The sequence below is a fragment of the Calonectris borealis genome, chromosome 2 (genome assembly GCF_964195595.1).
Source record: "Calonectris borealis chromosome 2, bCalBor7.hap1.2, whole genome shotgun sequence".
Taxonomy (NCBI): Eukaryota; Metazoa; Chordata; class Aves; order Procellariiformes; family Procellariidae; genus Calonectris; species Calonectris borealis.
In genome coordinates, this window is record NC_134313.1 from 150,885,408 (window position 1) to 150,908,529 (window position 23,122).

General features: G+C 34.0%; 1 protein-coding gene across 2 annotated transcripts in view; it reads right to left on the bottom strand.

The window, feature by feature from the left end:
• The window catches only part of DNAJC1 (DnaJ heat shock protein family (Hsp40) member C1), a 112,773-nt gene that overhangs the window by 54,774 nt on the left and 34,877 nt on the right, over positions 1–23,122 (bottom strand). The window contains exons 2-6 of one of the 2 annotated variants that reach the window (XM_075143928.1): positions 17,245–17,346; positions 16,398–16,444; positions 9,770–9,935; positions 8,795–8,892; positions 7,634–7,727 (exon numbers count right to left, since the gene is read on the bottom strand). In XM_075143928.1, the coding sequence (XP_075000029.1) occupies positions 7,634–7,727; positions 8,795–8,892; positions 9,770–9,935; positions 16,398–16,444; positions 17,245–17,346 (507 nt within the window). Of the gene's footprint in view, positions 1–7,633; positions 7,728–8,794; positions 8,893–9,769; positions 9,971–16,397; positions 16,445–17,244; positions 17,347–23,122 lie in introns of those variants that run through there. The other variant, XM_075143927.1, reaches the window with a different exon arrangement.

Here is a 23,122-nt window from a genome sequence, read left to right on the forward strand (position 1 = left end):
TAACAAAGGCAACATTAGTCTTTTATCTTATTAATCACAGTTTATTATGGCTGATACCATAATCGCAAAAAAAAGGGGAGAATGCACATTTTGAAGCACACATAAAAATGTATACATATAAAGTAAAGCAAAGAAAAAAAAACAAACAAAAAATTTAATCAAAATAGATTTAAGACTTGAAAATCAAATCTTTCCCACAAAAGCATAAGAAATGGCTCTACAGGTTGCAAAGAGAAATTAAAAGGCATACCTGAGTAAAGATTTTAGCCACAGACACAAACTATATAGGTATTAGAACTTAGAAGTCAAAATGAAGGAAACACTGGCAAACAGTTTAAAATAGGAAGTTCTTGAAGAAAACTTCTGCCTTAACATAAATAAGCATGTTTCAATTTACTCCTCATCAGTTTTCAATAGTGTCAGTCTAAACAGGAATATTCGTTTTCAAGGATATTCAGTTTTGGTAGTAAGAGTATTTCAAAATAGATTTATGTCCAGATTTTTTACTTTTCCAAAGTGATACGTTTAAGCAGTCATTTTGCCTCAATACAGATATTTTAGGGCCCTAAAGACACTGGCAATCTAGATACAGCCTCTTCCAATCTAATGCTCCTTCCCCAAGATTCAGTAATGATTTTTCTTTCAGGGGACTTTTCCCAAACAGCTCAAAATATGCACAACGTCAAAATTTCATACCTGATGTATATTTCACCTTCAATAGGTAATAAACATAAGAAAAGCAACATTTTTGTCCTTCTGTGGGTGGAAAGGGACAGAGGAAAGAGACACATAAATACAAAGCTTAGAACTGTTCTAACTAGAAGCTCCAGCTTACCTAATCAGAAATATTTCGTTCTCTTTTGCAGGAGTTTGAGAAGTTTTCAAAAAAGAAAATCAATGCAAATACATTACTTTTCTTCACCATCAAAGCAGTAATATGCATGTAGTTAAGCAAAAAGAATAATGAAGAGGGTAATATATGCTGGTTTATTATACCATGATTTCAAATACACAGTTTCCAAAAAGGAACAGAATGAAAAAAGTGCGTATTAGAAACGCAAAATTCTGCTATTAGTATTTCTAAATTATATTTCAACTGCCATGTATTGGAAGTTCCTGTGATTACCCTCATATTTAACTAAAAGTTTCAAAAAGTGTCGCAGAAGAAAAATCAAATTGACAAACACTTCATTAACACATTTTCAATATTTTAACCACAATTAAGAACCAAGAATATTGAAAAATTCTTGTATTTCTATTTCAGTTCCTCTTTATATCAGTATCATCTCGTGTCAATAAATTTGAGATTGCCAAGACAAAGCTGCACTTGAGTTATACAGAAATACGGAAATTCTTGATACTGGACTTTTAAGGGTTTTTTCTTTGTTTGTTTGGGGGTTTTGGGTTTGGGGTTTTGGTTGGGGTTTTTTGTGGGGTTTTCAATTTTTTAATTTTGTTTTAGTTGTTTGTTTGTTGTTTTTAAATCAACAGATACCATATTTATTCGAACTGTACTAACCCTGGAACTAAAAACTTCACTTCTGAGTAAGACTCAGCCACTCCGGCCTCTCCTTGACTTTTGGGGAGGGTGATGAGGTTTTGTTGGTTTGTTTGCTTTGTGGGATTTTTTTCCCTCCAGTTAATCTTCCTGGCTTTCTGGTCTACCACAGAAAGACTAGAGATTAGGAGAAATAAGGCAAACATTGGAAACAACTTGCTGTATTGGCCATATGTGAGTCTCCATTACAGGTGTTGTGATAGAATCAGCTTCACATTTTACTTCTCTGGGTGAAGGACTGATACAAACAAAACGCATCCCCTCAGAATTTACGGTTAACTGGAAACTTTCCCACAAGCATACATAAAATCAGTATATTGAAATAATTTTCTTTGCATTAATACTTATTAAATCAACCTATAGACTTAAAGAGAAATATCTGTATGAAGTTCTTGAACTAATTTTTTGTCTTTTTGAGTACAGTGTTCTTGTACAATTTGTACAAAAAAGAGAGAGAAAAAGGAGTCAAATTAAAATTACCATAACATCCAACCTTCAATTTGCTATTTCTACACAATAAAAATGCCAGCCATTATACCACACTCTTTTGATGAGTTTATAAACTAGTAATATCAATGTGTTACGGTAAGAAAGAATGTAAAAAAAAAAGTTAAACATTACGATTTATATTTCTTTTTGGCATTTTTACATGTTTACTCAAAGGCAAACTAGCAAATAAATAGGAAATAAATCAGAAAATCATGCTTTGACCTTGGAATAATACCAGGTGTGGCCAGGCTCTTCAGCTGCATACAGCCTGTGGGCAGTTGAAGTGTGGTTCCCAACCCTCAGATGGGAGTGACCAGCAGCAGGCTGTGCTAATGTAGTTTCTGCTGGGTATTCCACATCCACACTGCGAAACAAAGGCAGCCAGAAGGGGGAACTGAGGCCAGTGCTGCAAGGCCTCCCTGGGACCCATTCACAGCCCGTGAAGCCTCATACCACAACAGAACAGACCGTCAACTGAGAGCCAGTATCGCCTTGTACGCACAAGCTGCTCTTGGAGCTACACTCCTCTAACGTGTGTGCTGGGATATGCAGACATACAGTAAGTGATTTGAAGGAGCAGAACAAAATTGGCTGCCACAGAACAACAGGCAATTAAAGGCAAATTTCTTTAGTGTCTTACATTTATTTAAAACTTTTACTATGCAGGAACGCACATTTTGTCTCCAGAGCCTCAGATGGTACCGTTAGGCGGAAATTATTTTTGCTCACTTGCATACATCCAGAATACTTGTTTTACCATCCACTCTCCTCTGACCTGCTTCTAAGCTTCTAATTGACCTCAGGGTCAAGAGCTTCATCCCTACTTTGGTTCTCCCAACAGCTGCGAAAAAGCAAGAAACAGAGCAAATGGGCAATCACTCGCACCACACATCCTGCAACTGCTTGCTCCCCACAACTTATATCAACATTGATGCTGTACAGTAAGTTGGGACACGTCAAAAAACCCTGTAAAGGTTTGGGAGTTAAGGAGATATTTAACCTTACTGACTTGAATAAATCCCTTCCAAAAAATATCTTTTTTAAGGCATACATTATTAAATGCAATAAATTTTATTTTAATCTCACACGATGATTTTATATAAAGTCATATGTGAAGACAAAAACAACCCACACAAATGTTTGCTGACCTAATCAAATCTTGCTTAAAAGCTAACTCTGCCAAAGGAGATGCCCCGCTGGCAAAGCCTCTTGAGTTTAATGACACATTGCCAATCCGTTTAAGACCAAAGCTGAACCATCTCTAAACAGGTGTTGAAATGTAATCATGGATTAAAAGAAAACCTGAGGAAAAAATGCCAAGAAATTAAACACCTCTGGGTCACTAGTTTGAATCTATTCCAGGCTACTAAATCAGCTACAGTAATTACCATCTGGTAGTCTACATAAAAATAAATTACTGGCCTTTTTGTTTTAATTCACTTCGTGCTACACAAAGGTCTTTATAAACAAAAGTTTCTATTGTAATTGAAAGCTTTGTTGATAATCTCACTAGGTTATACCCAGTGCAACTACGTATTGAGCTTGAACTGCCTTCTCATTACTGGCGAGCCACCAGACGTTCTTCCAACAGTTCACTGCCAGGGTGTATGCGCTACACCTACACTATTATAGATAGAAGATAGCAGGAAACTTTATTTTCTTAGCAAGAATCCTCTTCTGTCTGAAACAAATAAAAATGCTTTCTGCTTCATTACACTCAGGACAACAGCAGACTCACAATCTAACTAATAAAAAACATTTCCTAGTGCTGACTGGCATTAATGAAGTTGGTGTAAAAATAAAGACGTTCATTGCTAAGCTTCACCACATCAAGGTGGAGGAAAAATAGTTAACAGGAACACTAACAAACACTCCTATCTTCAGTTTTCTGAAGGAAATATTTTGTGAAGAATAATTAACAACATTTTTAAGAAAGATGACTTTTCTTAAGTTGCATGTCTGCACATCCAAAGAAAAAACTCTAGTCAGCTGTTTTGGGAATATACTGCAATTTACATATGACTGTTCTCCCACAAAAGAAAAGTATACTTAACACAACTGTCTATTCTGTATTACATTCACCATTTGAATTGAAATTCTTGCACATTATATTTAGTTGGTTTATTTCTTTGTAAGAACAATTTTCAGTTCCAATAAGCATTTTAATTGAGTTCTGTTTCTTTTTTTTGCGTCTTCTTTTAGATATTTTTTTAAACATATAGCCTTCTTTCAGGTCATTCTCATGAAAGAGTAAACTATAAATGACCTTAGAAACAATTTGCATTCTTTTTCTATCTTTTTCTTGAGCCTACATTATAAGAATTAAACTTGGTAATAGTCAATGTAATTTACACTCCACTTAATGTTTGTTTCACACCACAGATATTTGATTTATGGTACATTTTATGTATTCTTTTCCCTTTGCTTCTTCAAACAAGCTTAAAGATGCTGTTTTCACCTCCAAATTTAACTAAACTAAATGCGTGGATATAAAAGCCTATGTAGTCTCTCTCAAAATACAATTGTCAACAGTTTAAAAAAAGAATCATTTTTTAGTTTCTCTCATCCTCCTCTCACCCATTTTTCTTCCAGTTTCTTGACATAAAATGCAGACTACGATAAAATGGCATAGGCCATCACAAGGGCATACAAACAAAGCATTTTTCTTCAGTAAAGGCCCACCTTAATTATTTTAAGTGCCTCCTGAAATCTGACATTTTGAAGGAGGAGGGGAAGTAGGAAAAAGACACTCAATTGGATAAATGAGAGCCAGGCATGGGCAGAAGCTCAGCAACCTGAATCCTGAGACAGAGCTGTTTTAAGGAGAATATTCACATTAACTAATGGGGGGAGAGATGGATGCTAGGTAAAAGGAATCAATACAAGAAGTGGCAGAAAGTTTAAATTGACCTCTACTTGTGGTTTTTGTTTTGTTTTGTTGGGTTTTTTTGTTGTTGTTGGTTTGCTGTGGGGGTTTGTTTTTAATAAAGTTTCCTTTGAGGAAGAACTTGTGTACACAGGCAGGTAGTTTTGTTTCCTTAATTTGAGGAAGCATTTCAGCTATTTCACTGACAGGGTTTGAAAAACTCAGAGGCAGAAGCAGCCTTTAATGAAAAGTATTGCTAACTCTTACCCTTTTCTGTCCCAAACAGGGTTCATTTAAATATGGATGCATTTTTAAAAGTTAATCTACAATTGCATTAGTTGCAGATGAATGACAGCCAACTTTGTAAATAACTTGTTGGCTCTTAAATGACTGAAGAAATCATTTCGATTAACTCAATAAACAACTAAGATCTGTAGCAGCCATCCTTATGTCAACCACTGTAACACCTTGTTAAAGAATCTGCATGCGTAACTAGCACATATAACACTACTTGGTATCTGTAGAAGTCTTATCTTCCAGATAAGTTGCCCTAGTGATTCTACTTACACTAAAAGCCTGAAATACTCTGAAATTTCAAGCCTATGTTAGCGTATTATTGAAAAGAAAAGCACTTATATTCAAAACAGGATCTCCGTACCTGGGTATAATCATGTAAATATAGCTACTTTTTTGCTATATGTTGGTAATTGCAACTAAGCAGATCTTGCTAAAACCTGAAATACAACTCAAAAAGAGCCTAGAGGTCTCTGTCCAGCCAGCTAGCTACAACAGAAAAGATATCTTTTGCGCTGTCATTTCAGAAAACATCTCCAATATGAGGTCACTGCTGCCCTTACGCTCCTCGGAAGAGATAATACTTCTTTAAGTATTGTTAACTAATAAGCTACAGTAACTTACTTCAGGTACCTGAAGTCCTGAATATTCTAAATATTGAAGATTACTTACATTTTATTGCATTTCAACTTACATAATTGGCAGGTCATCTTAAACAACAACAAAACAAACCCTGGAGTTAAGCAGTAGTGTAATTTACCTATGGGGCAATTTACTCTAGAACCCCATCTCTTCGCTTCCTCCTTGCTCCAAAGCCTTCCAGCTCTGAATTCCTCTACATCCTGCTTCCCCTGCCACCAAATCCCTGCTTGCTGGTCTCCAATTTTCCATGAATTATTGGATAGCTTTTTTTCCACTACCATTAATTTAATGGATTTAAAATCCACAGCAAGAAGTATTGGCTAGGTGTCTACAAAGCGCAAAACATCACTTCTGTTGTATTCATCTCTTCTGCCTATTCTGGCAGACATAGGAACTGCTTTTTGAACAGAAAATCTGAAACCTGTTAAACTGACTTCTTAACAGACTATCTTAAAATCACAAAAATGAGAAAATGACAGCTTAGAAAGATTATAAGAAGTCTTAATTAAAAATTCTTCATGAATCTCTTACTATATTCTATAATATTTTGAATATTTTGCAATTAAGGCAAAACGGAAAGTACTATAATTACGAAGAAAGTTTCAAAAATGCAGCAACAGCAATTGCTGAACTTAATTCTTTTTCATCTGACTCGCCTCAATGAGGGATGAACATCAAAATTTAATTTGGATACAACAGTTGATTTAATTAAGCATCATCACTTTTGCTTTAAAAACTTACAAAAAGAAAGGATTCTTTAATAAAATAGCCACACAGTTCTGATGAAACTTTTAAAAGAGGAAGAGAGATTAACTTTTGCATCTCTTTGTAGGAAAGGTTAAAGGCTATAAAAATGGGATGCTAAAAGACCAGACTTTATAGCATTTATAACTTTTACAAGCCTTTTGCTAACAGATTAGGAATTATGAATTACATGCTTTCTCCAGCTTGAACACAGAACAGAAATTGAACATTGATGCCATTTATACTTCAGAATTAATACTCAATATTTCGGTAAACCAAAGTAAAATCCATCTTGCATTCCCTGATCCACATTCATTAGCAGTGACAAGGGTATTAAAAACAAATGGGTGTATTAAAGGGAAATGAAAAGAAGGAGCATGGGATATTAAAAAAGTTATTCTGATAACTGATCTGACAATACTTACACTGGATGAATATCAGCTAAATTTTACAGCTTTTAGTATTAGATTCAAAAAACACAACTGTGGGCAAGTCTGCCTCATTTATGTTTATAAATTACAACCATATCTTTGTTATTTTACCTTAGTAATTTCAGATATCAATTTATCTCATTATCCAGTGACTCAAAAAAAAAGCTTACTCAATCAGAAAAAGTAATTTCACTGTTCCCCCAAAATTAAATGACATATTAATATTTGCTATGAAAACATTGCATTTGCCTATTTGAGATAAAAATGCTTTCGTTAACAGATCACTTAAAAGACATTGCTATTCCTAATTAGATGTATATATATCATCCCTCTCCCATCATTTATTCTTGTAGTTTTGCCTAGCAGAAACTGCTGCTGAATTCCCTAGCATGTTAAGATTAATATCCATTTAAAATATATTCATATTTTGATGAACTTACGATATTAAATTTGCCTCCAAAGAGTGATTTTTATATATATATAAAATAATATATATATGGTATGCGCTCGAACCAGAAAATTCATAAGAACAAGTGCTACGCTTCTGATTATGCATAATAACACCACCAAGAAAAATAAAGTAATATAACTTAAAATCATTACTATTACCTGGAATAGCTGAGGTAAAGCTTTCACAGTGAGACAGAACCATATTCCCAGCTTGCATGGAAGTAAGTCATGCCACTGTGGTTTGTCCAATACTCTGCAGTCAAATAAAATTGTAAGTTTTTCATTACTGCCACACAATCTCAAAGTCAGAACTTACCCATTATCCTTTAAGATGATTAGCACTTGTCAACTCCTATAAAAATGAGTAACTACATAATATTAAAGATACATTTTGAATATTTAATTCAAAATATGTAATAGCTAATTTCTAATCATCGCTGTATTTTAATCTCTTAAAAAGGGCTTTTCTTCAAGAAAATAAATTCTTAAGCCACATAATCACTTCAGTTTAAAAAAACCCCAAAACCAAAAAAGCCTCAAGCCTCAACCAAGTGTTCACAAGTGCTGACAACCAGATATGAAGACTGTAGCATAAACAAAACAATACATAAAAATTAATGTCATTTGCAGTTCACTGGAGCATTACTCACTGATGTCATCAGGAAAGACGACAGGCAGAATGGTCTCTGATCTCCATCCTGCATTGATCCAGTTCATGCCCCTGCTGTGTGAACTATTTAAACCCTTTATTTCTTTCTATAAATCAATAGAAGAAATGGTGGTATCTTTTGGAGCGTCCTGAAAGTCACTATTCCCCTATGTGTTTCTTAACAAACAATGGTGTTAGAAGCCTTTACCAACACGCTTGTTTTTAAGTTAATCAGATAAAAAGTATTAAATCAGACAAGCATTAAAAGCCCATAAAAACTCCTTACTTGGTATAGTAATAAAATAAAACTTAAATTAATTGAAATTTGTTAATTGTAATCAAAGGCAAAAACCTTCAAAGATGGAAAAAGCTGTAAAACCTTCTAAAATAAACTTGAAGAACTAATACCCTTCTATAAGCCAGATACCATTAATTCAGCCTTAATCTTTCAATTATTGTTGATCTGCTGAATAAACACCACACATTTATTTACAAATCAAAACCTGGAAACACATCTACACTGGCACACTTGATATCAGCAATGGCTGTTACTACAAATACAGTTATTATTCTCATAAAATATTTCAAAGATGCAAGGAGAAAATGATAGAACTAAACCAGTAGCTGATAAAATGTTTTAAAATGCAGAAAACAAGAGAGTTCCTTCCCACCTTTCATTTTTGTCTAGAACAGCAAGTTTGGCTTCATCTGTACTCCTGCTGCCTGTTTTTTTCTTCTTCTCTCTCTTTTTTCTGCTAAGCAGTTCATCCTTGATGTAGAAAGAACTACGGTTACAGGTTATCATTAACATGTAAACCACAAATGTTACTGGGACTCTTCTGTGAAGGGTAAACAGTAGAGTAGCATTTATGCAAATGTATCTAGAGGTCCTACATGATTAAGTAAAATGATCTATCTTAACAATAACTGTTGCCATGGTATCCAGTCTTTAAACACACATGAAGTCCAGTTCTGTCACTCATGTGTATCTCCATAGCAATCAAAGTTTTCTAAGAGGAGAAAGCATTCAACTTGCCTCCTTTCTCATTCATCAACTTCAATAATGCAGTGGAAAATAAAAAAAGGAAATAGATGCTAATGTATGAATATTTTTCAAGTTATGCTTACGTTTTTTTCTAGTCTACTAAGTGCAATAGGTTTTTATAGGACAAAAAAAGAAAATAATCAAAAAATGTGTTTTATACTGCTTACCAATGCCTATCCTGTTAACGAAAACCCAAAACAAAAAAGCATTTAGCTAAGAACAAAGGCAAAGCAAGTATGACTTTTAAATGAATAAAAACTTATTATTTTTAAACAACATTTAGGAAAACCATAGACACGACTACAGTAGCATATGATTCTGCGTCAAGATGATAGAAGAGTTTTTATTCCTCCTCTTCCTTCCAGTTAAAAACCAAAGAACCATCTCTTGCTATTTATTACCAATTCTAGAAAAATTAAGTAGTTTTTAGATTACTATGTTGAATATCTCATTCTATAATTATCAACATTTTAAATATAATCCTTTTAAAATATGAAAAATCCAAATTGAAAACAGGGAAAGAGATCCCTATATATGCGAACTTCTGCAGGAAATTCAATACTAATAATTGAAGCAAGTTTGATTTATTACCAATACTTACCAGCTGTTTTTCCAGGTAGATTGACCAAACCACAGCATAATGACCCACTGTGAGTATAATGAACAAGAGTAATGCCAGCTCAGCATTGCTCATTTTTCTCACCCGCCTGTAGTAGAATACAGGCTGTCGCCAATCTGGTAGTCCATTGATCAGAATATCATCATACCTACAGTAGCAAATATAACAGGCTTTCATGGAGAGCTAAAAATTAAATAAGCCAAACCATCCAATTATAAAACAAACCAAATGATAATCCACAGACCGCTTGAATAGTACACACACAAAAGATGATTTAGTAATTTTTTTTTTTTTTAATAGAGCAATGCCTTGTTTTGTCAGCTGCTAGGCTTGCATCTGGAAACAAACAGAATCCAGAACCAAACACTGGGGAAATGTATCTAGTCTTTTGGGGGAAAAAAAAGAAAAAAAGTAATTTGATGGCTCCTGCAACACAACAACCCCACCGCACCCAGTTCATTCACTTCTGAAACAACAGACTTCTAGAAATGTAGATGTGTTCTACCTGCCTACTAACCACTGGGCAGGTCTCCATAATAGAAGTAAGTAACAAACCACAAACTACTAAATAGGTAGCAAAGAACAAGTCTCGAACACTAGAAACCTTTTTTTTTCTTTTACAAGTTAAAAGCACAAGTGTTGGGGGGAGGGGAGAGGTATCTTTTCTTTTGTTTTGTCCTTTAAGTAGCACGATATCCATTAGGGAAAAATGCTGCCAGACTTAACATCCATTCTGTGTCAGCTATGAATTTAAGTTAAAGGCTTGATTTTGATGTTAGAAAACAAAGTTCACCACAGCTAGACAATTTTGATTTTCTATTTGAAAAGCTGTCTCCAAAATCAATCTATTTTAAAACTGTTTAATTTTACTAACACTATTGACTGTACAGAAACCATTTAATGACAATTTGTCAGTTTTTCTTCACACAAAAGTCCTGAAATACCTTAGTATGTCTGGGGTCTTTTATTTACAGTATGTTACCCATCAATTTAAAAATAAACAAACCACAGACATGCAAACCAGATTTTTCTATTTGTTAACTTTTCAGCGTAAAGTTTCAAACTAAAATCTCTACAGTAAACTCAAAAACCTGTATGTTCAAGATGCACAACCTGTTAATCTTAAATTGAACACAACTCATTATATATTCTAATCACACCATTTCCAGAATTAAATCTGCACTGAAAGGCTTAATTTGGTGCAACACATTGACCAAAATATTTTAATTAAAAATATTCTGAGTTAGTCGCAGGCCTAATTACAGGAATAGAAATAGGGCCTATATTGTCATGCAGGTCAGTAGAACTCAGTAGTAGGTTTTTCTCAAGTAAATTGACCGATCGAGGAATAATAGCGCAGCTGCTAAACTGCCAGTCTTGACATGTAAATCAATTTAAATGCAACAACTGCACTAGCTACTTTGATAGTTATTAAATTGATACCTTGGAGATGTACTAAAAAAAATTTCCACAAGCAAATTCATTTTTTTAAGCAGAAAAAGAGGCAATGGTTTTCAATTAAAAAAAATATACTTTAATTCAGCACATCGCTTCAGATAAAACATTTGTTCAAGTTGGCACCATTATTTCTATGCAAAAGATTTAACACCTCAGGATTCAGCAGTGTTCTGAATGCTACCACAAGTAAAAATCATATTACAAAATTCTATCTTCCACGACAATTATGAGAATATTAATATCCATTATTGTAAAATTTGAAGTAATAACTTTTTTCCTTGCCCAGTAAGTCAGAACGAATTAACTACTGATGCCTTAACACAAACTCTGTTCAGAAAAATTGCTTAGGGTGTTATTTCAAAACTAAAACTTCTACTTAACTTTTTGTTTAAGAATTAAGTAGAAGGTTTAACATTTAAAAAATAATAATGCATTTGCTAAACATTTTATTGTTAGAATACAAGAAAATATTTTAGAAACAAAACCATTTTTAAAACAAATTAGGTTAATAACAAGATTTCACAAAAGATGCTCTTCCTTTAAAAGCTTCAGAGAAATATATGTAGCATCAAGAAAGAATTTTTTTAATACTACTATAAATTTATTAAGCATTTGCCTGTCTTATACACTAAGGCTTGTTAATTGATGTACTGAAAATGTGGCTACTGATTAAATAAGGTCCATATATGCTAATGATAACAATACAGTAATATGTAAAACAAGATTGCAAACTAACGTTTGGCAACCATGTTCTATTATAAATTATCTGTTAAGAAAAAATAAAGACAGCAGAGTCTCTTGCATTAAACACTTTAAACAGCACTCTGTATTTACTAGGCTATGTCCGCTGTTCCGAACAACAGTCTCCAAGGATTAAGTCTCAGAATCAATGCTCTATTGATTTTACTATCAATGAGCATTATGGCTCACACGACTGGCCATTTTAAGGAAAGATAGCTTCTATTATAACCCACTTTTTAGAATATATACTGTTAAAAGATAAATCACTGCTTTCAATAGTAATTAAGTTCTGTATTTGAAAAATAAAGATATCAATGATTTTTAGGTTTTCAACTGGAAAATGATCCTACTGAAACTCAGAAGCTTCCCATAATTTTAAATCTTGATTTCCAAATTTAGGATGTGGTTTAATTAAAAGCAACTTTCTCATTAAAGAATTTCTTTATAGAAACCTATATTAACCATGAAAGGTAGATAGTTAATCCATGTGCATCAAGAACTACCTTCAAAATTTAATTACAAAGCATTCTCCTTTTGGCAACCTATATTGTTACTCTATGTAAGAAAAAAAAAATATCAAGCTGAAAAAGAAAAATAAATCTGCAGTATTTTTTCCTCAGACATATGTACACAGAATGCAGCAAATCTTTGACATATGAGTATGCCTGCCAGTTGTCTCTGAAATGTAGCAGTCAGCAAGTTAAAAAACCCCAAAGCACCAGTACAGAAACAAAAAGACAAAAAAAATCCGCATTTATAACTTAAGTTCAATCTTTATTGTAAAACTCAGGATTCTATACAAGACTTGTTACTTGTATTAACAAGTAACCAACTGCAAGATTATTAAAATTTCATTCTTCTGTAAAGTTTAATGAAATAGTTTTTCAAGCTCTTTGTAGAATCAATTACATCGCAAGAAAAAACTGTAGTAGCTAATTACAGTATCATCTATTTTAATATAATTATAATTTACTTTTGCCTTTAAGAGAGCCACTGCATTTCATATTTCAAATAATTTCAGAGATCTGATATAGTTTATATACTGTAACCTTGAATTAAGGAGATCTAGTCTGAACTACGGGAAGACTGCACTGGTGTTTTTTATTCTGGGGACCTTTTTTCCTCAAGCTGTCAAAGACATCCAGTGCAACATCAGCCAGAACAATTTATACCTATGAATACAGACATTTAATTATAATGAATGCTAAGATAAACACCTTTCTTACTCTAAACAAGTATATCTTGATTCCTTTGCAAATGCTTCCTGTAATCAAGCCCACATTGTTACAGAGGATAGGCCTGGTAGGTGAAAAAAGCTCCTTAAAATGGTAACAAACAATGAAATTAAATCTAAGATTTTTGCCTAATTACAGTTAATAGAAGCGCGTAAAACTATCTACTTTTTCATAAATTAAAAATAATCAAAGGCTAATAAAATCTATCATCGTCAAGTTGATTTACCAATAAATGCCCTAAAGTAAAGTGTATTTCAGGAAATGCACCTATCTCTACATACTCTAAAGATAAACTTTTCTGTAGAATTTCACACACTCTGCAGTGTGTATACAAAACATAAAATATTATATTCTGCTGCATGTATGTTTAATTTAATATTAAACACTGCTACATTAAACAATGCTGCATGTATGTTTAATGTTAGACTATTAGAATGTTTTGATTATTTATCAGTCAAAGAATGTAAGAGAAAAGTAGTAACATGGTAATATTACTATATTCTGTAGTACTACTAATAATATTAGTATACCTTCACAAGCAACTATATAACTTTCTCAAAAAGCAAACCACATTTTAATTATAAAGCCCTATATTATAATTGTAAGTAGCGAAACTATAATATTTTAAGATAAAGTAAAAATTCACTGATAAATATGAAAATACAAAGGTTTTAGAAAAATAATTACATATAGCTGGCCAACAAATCTGTCTTTTTAGAACGCTGTTTCTGTACATGCACACAAACACTTAACACCTCTGATGTTCACCAAGACATGGAGGAAGGGTGTAATTAGGCTCAGTTTTATTGTTTCAAAATGAGTTAATCGCTCACTCATACAGTGCAGGTCCTTATCCCTGCCTTTAATGGTTCCACTCTTTGTACGCACACCAGGACCAATGCTGGACTACATCACTTTTGAGATGAACAGTAAGAGGCAGGTACAGCTGACTTCACTGTACAGAAGCAGAAGCCTGCAGCTCACTCTTCTCAAGGTGGTGTAATCCCGTGCCCCAAGCCATTTAGGTGTCCAGTTGTGAAGGGATTCCCAGCTAAACTGCCAGAATTCCTCACCAACTGATTTGTAAGAAATGGAACTAATTTCCACCTCATCCCATCAGGTCTCTGAGTTACTTTAGAAATAAAAACTACCACACTGCCAAGGGGAAGGAAAAAGAAAAAAATCTGGCAGAAAGCCTTGTTACAGCAGATCCAAATAACTGTCTCTGGAATTAGGATAAAACTGAGTTGATAAGCCCCGAGAAACAAAAGGTGCAGCATAGCTTCTCCCCAGTGCATGAGCATGAGAGTAAACTTTGAGCCTCTTCCACTAGGTCCATCACCTCACACAATGCGTAGCCAAATATCAACATCTAAAGTAGGAAGATCCCAAAAAGGAACAACTCCCCCCTTTCCTTTGCCATGCGATTGCAAGAAACCCATGAGTTACCTTACAAGAGAAACGATATTACAGGGAGAGCAGCTCCTAGCACACTTACTTAAGGCTTGTTTTAAAGACATGCTACCACAATGCCTTACAGGATACAGGACAGACCACCCGCTGTTTACAAGCTCAACTGAGAGTTTATCATTAGACTGTGTAATAAATCCAATCAATAAAGGTTTTCTCAAAGCAACGAGACCATATAGCTCTGCTACTCCACATGTTATTTCTAAACTCTGCATATTATTTCCAGAAAATTCTCTGAAGGTAAACACTATTTAATCCACTACATTTATATTTAATCAACTATAGAAGCAATATCAACCATACATTCACACTGTGCAAGAAAAATACAACATTATCTGTGTTCAAACTAAGTTATTGACAATGAAATCAATCTAAGCTAGAACAATCTACTGCTGCTTTAACTTCTCATTTGTAATCACTTGCTGCACTACTTAACAATATTCTCACGAACAAGTTGGGTAAATTAGTCACATTTGTAATGTATACAAGGCTTAAAAACAATTTTTACAAGCTACTGCATCACAGTTCTGTGCAAAAAGCTGCTATTACAGCTGCAAGGAAATTGCTAGAAGTTGCATGCTGGAACTAAGTTCCAGAGAGGCAATATCAGAAAGTGTATGTAAACAATGTTATAAACAAAAAGGTGGGAAAATTTGGGGGATAACTCACTTTTCAACTGGTCTGAAACCACTTAACTAACAATTTTTTTTAAACTTTCCTTGAGTAGAACTTCACAATGAAATTCTCTTGTGAGAGGTGAAATAAAAAAAAAATACAAATTTCCAAAAGTACTTCTGTGAAGTACATTTTCATGAGACTTGAAGAGAGGATTATCAAAAAGTAGATAATCTGTACTATAAAACCTGGACTCCTGCCAAGACATCTACAAAGCCAAAAACCCTTCAAGAAATGTCTCGTGAAGCCCTGTTTAAAGACTTGTAAGCCGAAAGATGATTTATTAAAACTCCAACCCAAAAGCAAAACTCTGATTTCAGTGTCCCACTTTTCCTGATAATCATTAGTTTAAATGGTCATCTGCTTAAAAGAAAAAAAAGAAAAAAAAAGGTCAAAATAGTCTTCCAGAAAGCAGATCAGCCCCAGGTTTTCAGTCTTAATCCTATCCTCTTCAGGTACTGCTGGACCTGCTCCTGAAGCAGTAAGGACAACTAGCATTTATTAAAAAAAATTATGCTATGTATATCAAAGTTTACAGTATTATAGATAATACATCTGAAAGAAAAAAACAATGAACTAAGCAACAGAAAATGTTGAAGACGACATACACTGGAAATAATCCCTAAATATCATGCAACAAACCTTTTATTGATATAGTGAGATACAACTGACAGTTGAATCAGTGGCCTGTATTTTCAACCACAGCTTTAATAAAACAAGAAATGACAACTGACACAAGTCAACAAAAAATTATATAACTGTTACGTGTTAAAAAAATCGCTCCAAATAACAGCTAGCTTTTAAAGTTCTTTCAAATACTAGATTTAAAGGAGAATAACCAGTATATCACACAAAAATACACACCACCTTCCACTTTATGCCACATAAAATCTTTAATTAAACAGCTACAGAGAAATTACAAACTTAAATTATGCAAAAAATCATCTGAAGAGTTACATTTAAGTCAAATAGGACTTCGATACATCACTGGCATGAATGCTTTATTTAAGAACCTGTGCAAATTAACTCACCTCTGCCTCCTTTCTTCATCTTTTAAAACCTCATAGATGGCCACCAACTAAAACAAAAACAGAAAAAGAAAAAAACACACAAAAGAGTTTACTTTAGGATTGAGTTTATAATGTTTGAATAGTAGTATGATATTTTACATTTGCCAACTAACGAACTTTGCTAGTTTTCATTTTTCCCTACAACACTAAGAAGCAAACTCAGTGCAGAAGAAACAGTGACATTCATATACAACGTGTCACCAGATACACAAAAAAGCAACTCCTACAAAAGACTTTTTTTTCCCCTCCTCACATCTGTCAAACTGAGTCTTGTCTCAGTTACACATAAAAATAAAAGGTATCATTTGTTTCATCCTAAAGATCTTACTAAAATCAAGTAGGCCGTATTTAGTCATCAGAAGTGTATTTTTAAAGGTAGAGCTAATTACAACAGTCTCATGGTTTCCCTCTGTAAGGATTCAAAAAGTGAAAATTCAAAAACTAAAATGAATTCTTTTCATTAAATTATGCCTACATTGAGAACTGATCAGAAATTTTCCCTACTGCTTTTGAAAAACTATTTATAAACAGTCTTACATAAAGTGCAAAACATATTTTCCTCCTAAGAGTGTAAGTATTATGTTCAACTTGTTTTTAATATACAGGTAAATACTAAATTTGAGTTATTCAACAAGTTAATTCAGAAAAAGTGTACTTGGTTTTATTCTAGCTACATCAGGAAAAATGTAATTCAGTGTTCAACTCAGTCATTTCAAAGGTGCACCATTGTTCTTACTAAAACGACATCATCATAAAAAATTCTGATCCTATTTTCCCTAAAACTTTTACTGCTACACATTGCACTTACTTGCCTAAACTGTGTTTCTGCGTTTTCATCTTTATTCTTGTCTGGGTGTAAAATTAGTGAAAGCTTTCGATATGCTTTCCGAATGTCTGCAGAAGAAGCATCCTGAAAAAGAAAAACAAAGCTGTCAGAAACTAATTCCTAGAACTTTGTCAAGATGTGAAGACAGCCAACCAAGTGCAGGAACTAAGGCAGCGTAATTTGAGATGTCTAACAACCAAACCATGCAACTAGCCTAGCCTAAATGACTGAACAGTCATTCAGTCCAATTAATCTTTCATCTTAACTTCCTTCATTACCATACATCCATTACAATTATATTTGCCAAAACTTCCAAACACTTTCTTGCTTAAAAACTAAGCCAGGCACCTTCTGCACCATTTAGAAGTTCAAATAAAAACTGAAAATTATTGCATCTGCGTATCTTCAAGACAGACATCATTTCAGCAAATTATCATGCTCAATTTCCCAAACTCAGGACTTGCTATGAACTCTTCCCTTATTAATATTTACATGTAATTCACCACTAATAGGACTTCCATTCAACTTCAGCTTCACCATGTCTGAAGAACTGTATTTTTCTAAAGTAGCTTCAAATTGCAGTCTTGAAGCTATACTATAGCACTGACATCAATCTATACCTTAATCATTGTAAGAATTGCACACATTTTGGGAGGAAAAAAAAGACTCAGAACGTAAAATGCATCAATGATGTACCAACTTAACTGCACAATGCACAAATTTCTGAATTAATGACTGCTATTTAGTACATGCGGTAAAAATATCCAGCTATGGAAGATTGAGAGTTGTATTGTATAGTATATAGGTGTTACACTCACCAGAAGATCCACAAAGCATCACATTTAAACAGAACTACTTGCATTCTATTACTAACATGTCCAAAGCAACATTTTAGAAATCAACTGTTTATCTGACAATTTTTATTTCTTGCTTTTATATATATTGTTCCCCAGTATATTCTCTCTCTCAAAATTACAGTGTCAATAGGGATTAAAAAACACCAAAACCCAGATCTGAATCAGCTGTGAGAGGAACAGAGCTGAAATAAGATAATAATTAATGCAATACTGTAATTAGTCTGTCAGGCTTTTTATTACAAATCATTATTTTCATTGTAAAATTTTCCGTTTTATAACATGAGGCTATAATAACGCTGTATACAAGTTTAGGCCAGGAGTGAATATTAGAGAAAGACTGGAAGAGGGGAAGGGGAAAAGGATAAAGGGGGGAAAAGTGCAGAATTTGAGAAAATTCAGCTTTGAAATTATATTTTAAGGAAGCTGGCATTATCCCCTAGTGCAAGACCAAAGTTTCCATAGTCTCTTGTCTGTCAAAGGAAGGTGCTTTTATTACTCACAGGGAAGACTTCTCCTGAAAAGACCACACATGCATTTTTTCATTTTTAAATTTTCCAACAGCTACTTCTAAGGCGTGTGCACACCAAAGCAAAATTCCTCTGGTTAAGTACCAGCTTGCTTCCAGCTTGATTACTGCCAGTGAGTTCTTTCATATTGCCATTGTTTTATAGGTTTATTTTTAACTCTTGGTTAAGAGGAAGGAAGAGACAGTGAATATGTATCTGTTTGAAGCACAAAGAAACATTAAATTCTTGGTATGTAGACTTAATAGAATTATATGACGTAAATGCGAAAATGCAAAGTAAATAAATCTTTTAAAAATTAGGGTTTGAGAACATGATAACCTCAAGAAATGAGTACCTCCAGACCGTGTATTTTGGATAAACCACAGTTTATTCCTTCTCTACCACACATTTAGATGTGCTTGATATTATTTTTGGAACACTCCCAATGAACAATTAAAAAGCTGATAAAAGCGTATTAAAGAGTTGTCCCATAGTATTCTTCCAATTACTTCAAACAACAAACAAGCAAAAAAAAGTTACAGTGTTTTCAGTTGTATCCCAACAATGTAAACTTTAGTTTTATTTGGGAGCAGCATGATTATTTGTGTAAAAGATCAGCACAAAAGGTAGTTTATCTGTTTCATGCTTAAGCAAAGCAAGAGATCCCCAGTCAACTCTTAAAGAATAAAGTAGCTTAAATATTTATGTTGCTTCACCTTGAGAAGTTGAAACAAAAATTTATAAATTTACAAAAACAGATTGTTCATCTCAGTTACCAGAAATAATTTAGAGATTGTTTTGTTTCCCTCCATCTACCAACCCAGTCAGCCACTTCATAAACAATGTGGGCTTGGCTTCAAAAATATAGTATTTCAACACTACTATAGAAAATAAAAATCAGGAAATAGGGGGCAATCAGGGGACAGTAATAACAATAAGTAATTAAATATGGGATGTTGCTGTAAATGATTTAGTTACAACTGGTCCATATAAATTTCTAAAGCGATAAGTCTGCCTGCTAACCAATTCTTCACAATACTGTCAAACACAACACAGGAAAATGTTGTATGTTCTGAACATTTTGCTAATTAGTTACGTATAGGTAATGTTAGGTATCTTCAGGCAAGGTTCCAGATCCTCTAAGAGCTGCCCTGAACAAAAGAGGTTGGTTTTTGAGAAAAGCCTCTCATCACTACAGAACTTCCTAGCAGTGTATGACCCTAAATAAGCTACAAAGAACAATTATTTTCAAACTAATAAAGAAACATCTACCATACTGAAGTCACCTGTTCTAAGAGACTTTCATTTATAGCTAACTGACTTTGTTGGCCACCTTCAGTAACATTTTCCATAAAGGCTGAGCAACAGAACACCGAGTTAAGAGTCAGTATTTCCTACAGACTAAGATATTATTTTACATATTAGGGCAGAAGCCCAAAGATTAGAGAGAGAAAGTCATGACCACACTAAGGTTTTGTTTGTTTTAAGTAAAAAGCTCAGAAGACGTGTTGGATGACTTCGTTTACAATTCAGAAATCTCGATCTCAGTTACATCTAAGGAGGGAAAAATAAATGTATGTATAGGCATATCAGTTAATAGCAGAAGGAGCTGGTAATGTTACAGACAGCTAGTGCATTCAGCAATTTCTCCAACACCGTGCTTCAGGTTGCAAGTTTTGTCACCAATTAAGGCAAATGAGCCTGTCACACTCTCTCCCTCACGCGGATACAAACACCAAAAGCATCACCCTATTTCTTGATAACTATCTTTTCAAAGCAATATTGTCCCATCATACTTCCAAGGTTGAACATCTCTTTACACACTCGTTTCAAGTTAACGGATCTTACAAGTTGAGAACTTGTTGTTCACTGCAACAACAGCACACACTTCCACATGCAGCATCTAAGTCCACTTTCATGAGAGTCACTGCTGTTCAGGAGGAAAAAAGGCAATACTCCATCACATATATTTTGAAAAACAAAGCATAATATAAGCACTTATATTAAAAGATAATGCAAAATGAATGCTCTAAGCTAAAATAAAAACTGCTCAGCTGTCACTGCATAGCTGGAAAAAAACGCACATAGTAGACAAGTCAATGGAGGAAAAGGTGTTTTGTGTTAGAATTAGTTCTCAGAAATACCAAACTGCAAGTCTATATTTAGGTAGGCCATAGTTTGGCCTCTTATGCGTGCAAATAGGCAAGTATTCATGTGAGAATTTTTTAATTGCTAACATTTTATTGAACAAGCAGAGTGTCCATGTGTCTAGTTACATGACCTCTAGATAGAAGTTAGAAGTTCAATCTTTTACACTTTTTTGCAGAATTCCTTACACTACAAATAAATATTTTAGCACACAAACAAAATTACCATTTGAAGGAATCAACAGTATGTCAAAAGTTAAACACATTTCTTAAGGTACTCTGTTGGAATTTTTACTTTTTGTCTAAAGGGTGATACACATCAGATTCCCAGGGTGGGGGAGAAGAGGAAACATTCTTCTCACTATTTATATCATTTACTTTTGGCAGCTTGCTTAATTCAGACAATGAAAAACACACTACTAAATTTTATTTTACTCAGCATCATTTTCATATTCTCTAGTATTACCAAGACAAGTTCTAATATTAGACTACAAATAGATAAGGAGAAACAAAGAAAGGATTTTTTCACAACACATAAAAAATAAATAATCTAAATAGGCATTTGCCTTCCATTTTTAAAAAATTAAATTCTTGCTGAAAATGCACAAAGATTCAAATCTGGTCTCCTCCTCTCTCTTTACAAATTCAGACTCCTACCTACGGAGTTCACTTCCACCTTTACAATAAATAGGAAAACTGGTATAGTACAGTACAAGTATATTACTCCATTGCCTTCTATTCCTAATGTAACTATGATTACTAATGAAGCTAAAAAAATGCTTCATTGTGGTCCCAAGAGAATTCTTGGTGAACACATAACATATCAGATATTGCCATAGGCAAACAGTGATTAGGTCAAGGGGAAAAAAATAATCAATGTCTACATAGTTTTCACTTACCAACATATACAATTCAAAATCTAAATTGTTCCCTTGAGTGCAATGCAGTTATACAACAAGACTTAGTTACTTACAATTTAGCAACTGCTTCTAACGCAGTAAATGTGCTCAATTCATCTTGGGTTTTAAGCATGCCTGCCGATGTCTTCAAATAGGTGGCATTATCTTTATTAGCAATGGGAAGGCACGTTGGTCCAGAGGACCAAGCATGCAGATAGAAATCACGTTTCTATTCACTTGCAGTTTGTGCAATCACTTGTTAATGGGTGAAAAGAGAATGACATCAGTATATCTATTTCATTGCAGTGCTGCTGAATAACTGTGTAGAATTTTCCACAGTGCCTGTTACTGAAGCTATACAGCAACCAAAAGTGACAATTGCACAGAGCACCAGCTGACTGTATTTCAAGCGTGAACCTTATACCTGTAAATAACCTCAGTGCAGGCAGGCCTTCATGAGGCCTTTTTCAGCCTTCCCAAATTATAAATCAAACTTATATAACTCTTGTGTTTGGGATTTTTTTATTCAAGAGCAATTCAAATGTATATGGTTTCTTCAACAAAATATTCCATTCAGAATTTCTGTGTACAAGATGGGGTATAAGTCACTACTTTCCTTTTGATGACCATCAGGTATACAGGTTGAAGCAGAATGGTACAGAAAAAGAAACAAAAAGTAAGCTTTGTAAATTCACAATCACATATTTTTCTTCCGTGATTTGAAACTGCAGTATGCACAGGCTGTCCCACAAAAATTCACAAAACAAGCAGGGGCAGATAACTGGACAGAAGCTACAGCTGTCTGTTAAACATTGTGGCAACATTGCTACTTTCCACCTGGTTGTTTTCATGTGAAGTCCAAAAAAACCTAATATCCGTAAGTGTCAGAGACTAAACAAACATGACTGTAGGGCAACAATTAAATATCCACAGTCCTCATTCCTTGAGCAACAGGAAGAAACGCAGCGTGATCCCTCTTAAGTGTCTCATTCTCATATGGGGACAGAACAGCGACAAGTGTTGCTCCACAACCCTTCTCTAGGTAAATTCTTAGGACAGAAACCTTATAGCTGTGATCCTTCTTCCAACCCAATTCCCACCCCCACTTTAGTTCTGCATAGGCTGACACCATACCTCTTCAACCTGCTTGAAGGCCATTCTGACTCTGGAAGCTTACCACCAAAGCTGTAGAATTCAATGGCTTGCATTCGCTCTAGACTTTGTACCTTTTCTTTTTTTTTAAAAAATGTTTTAAAAAAGTAAATGAAACAAACAAAAAAATTCCCACCATCAATACCAATAGCCTTAAATGTCACAATACAGATCATCTGTGCACAATCACAAGCATCCCTGTTTCCTCAAACACCTTTTCAAAAAGTAATTTACCCTTAAAAAATAATAATAATTAAAAAAAAAACCAAAACACACCCGCATGCTGTTTCTACACACAA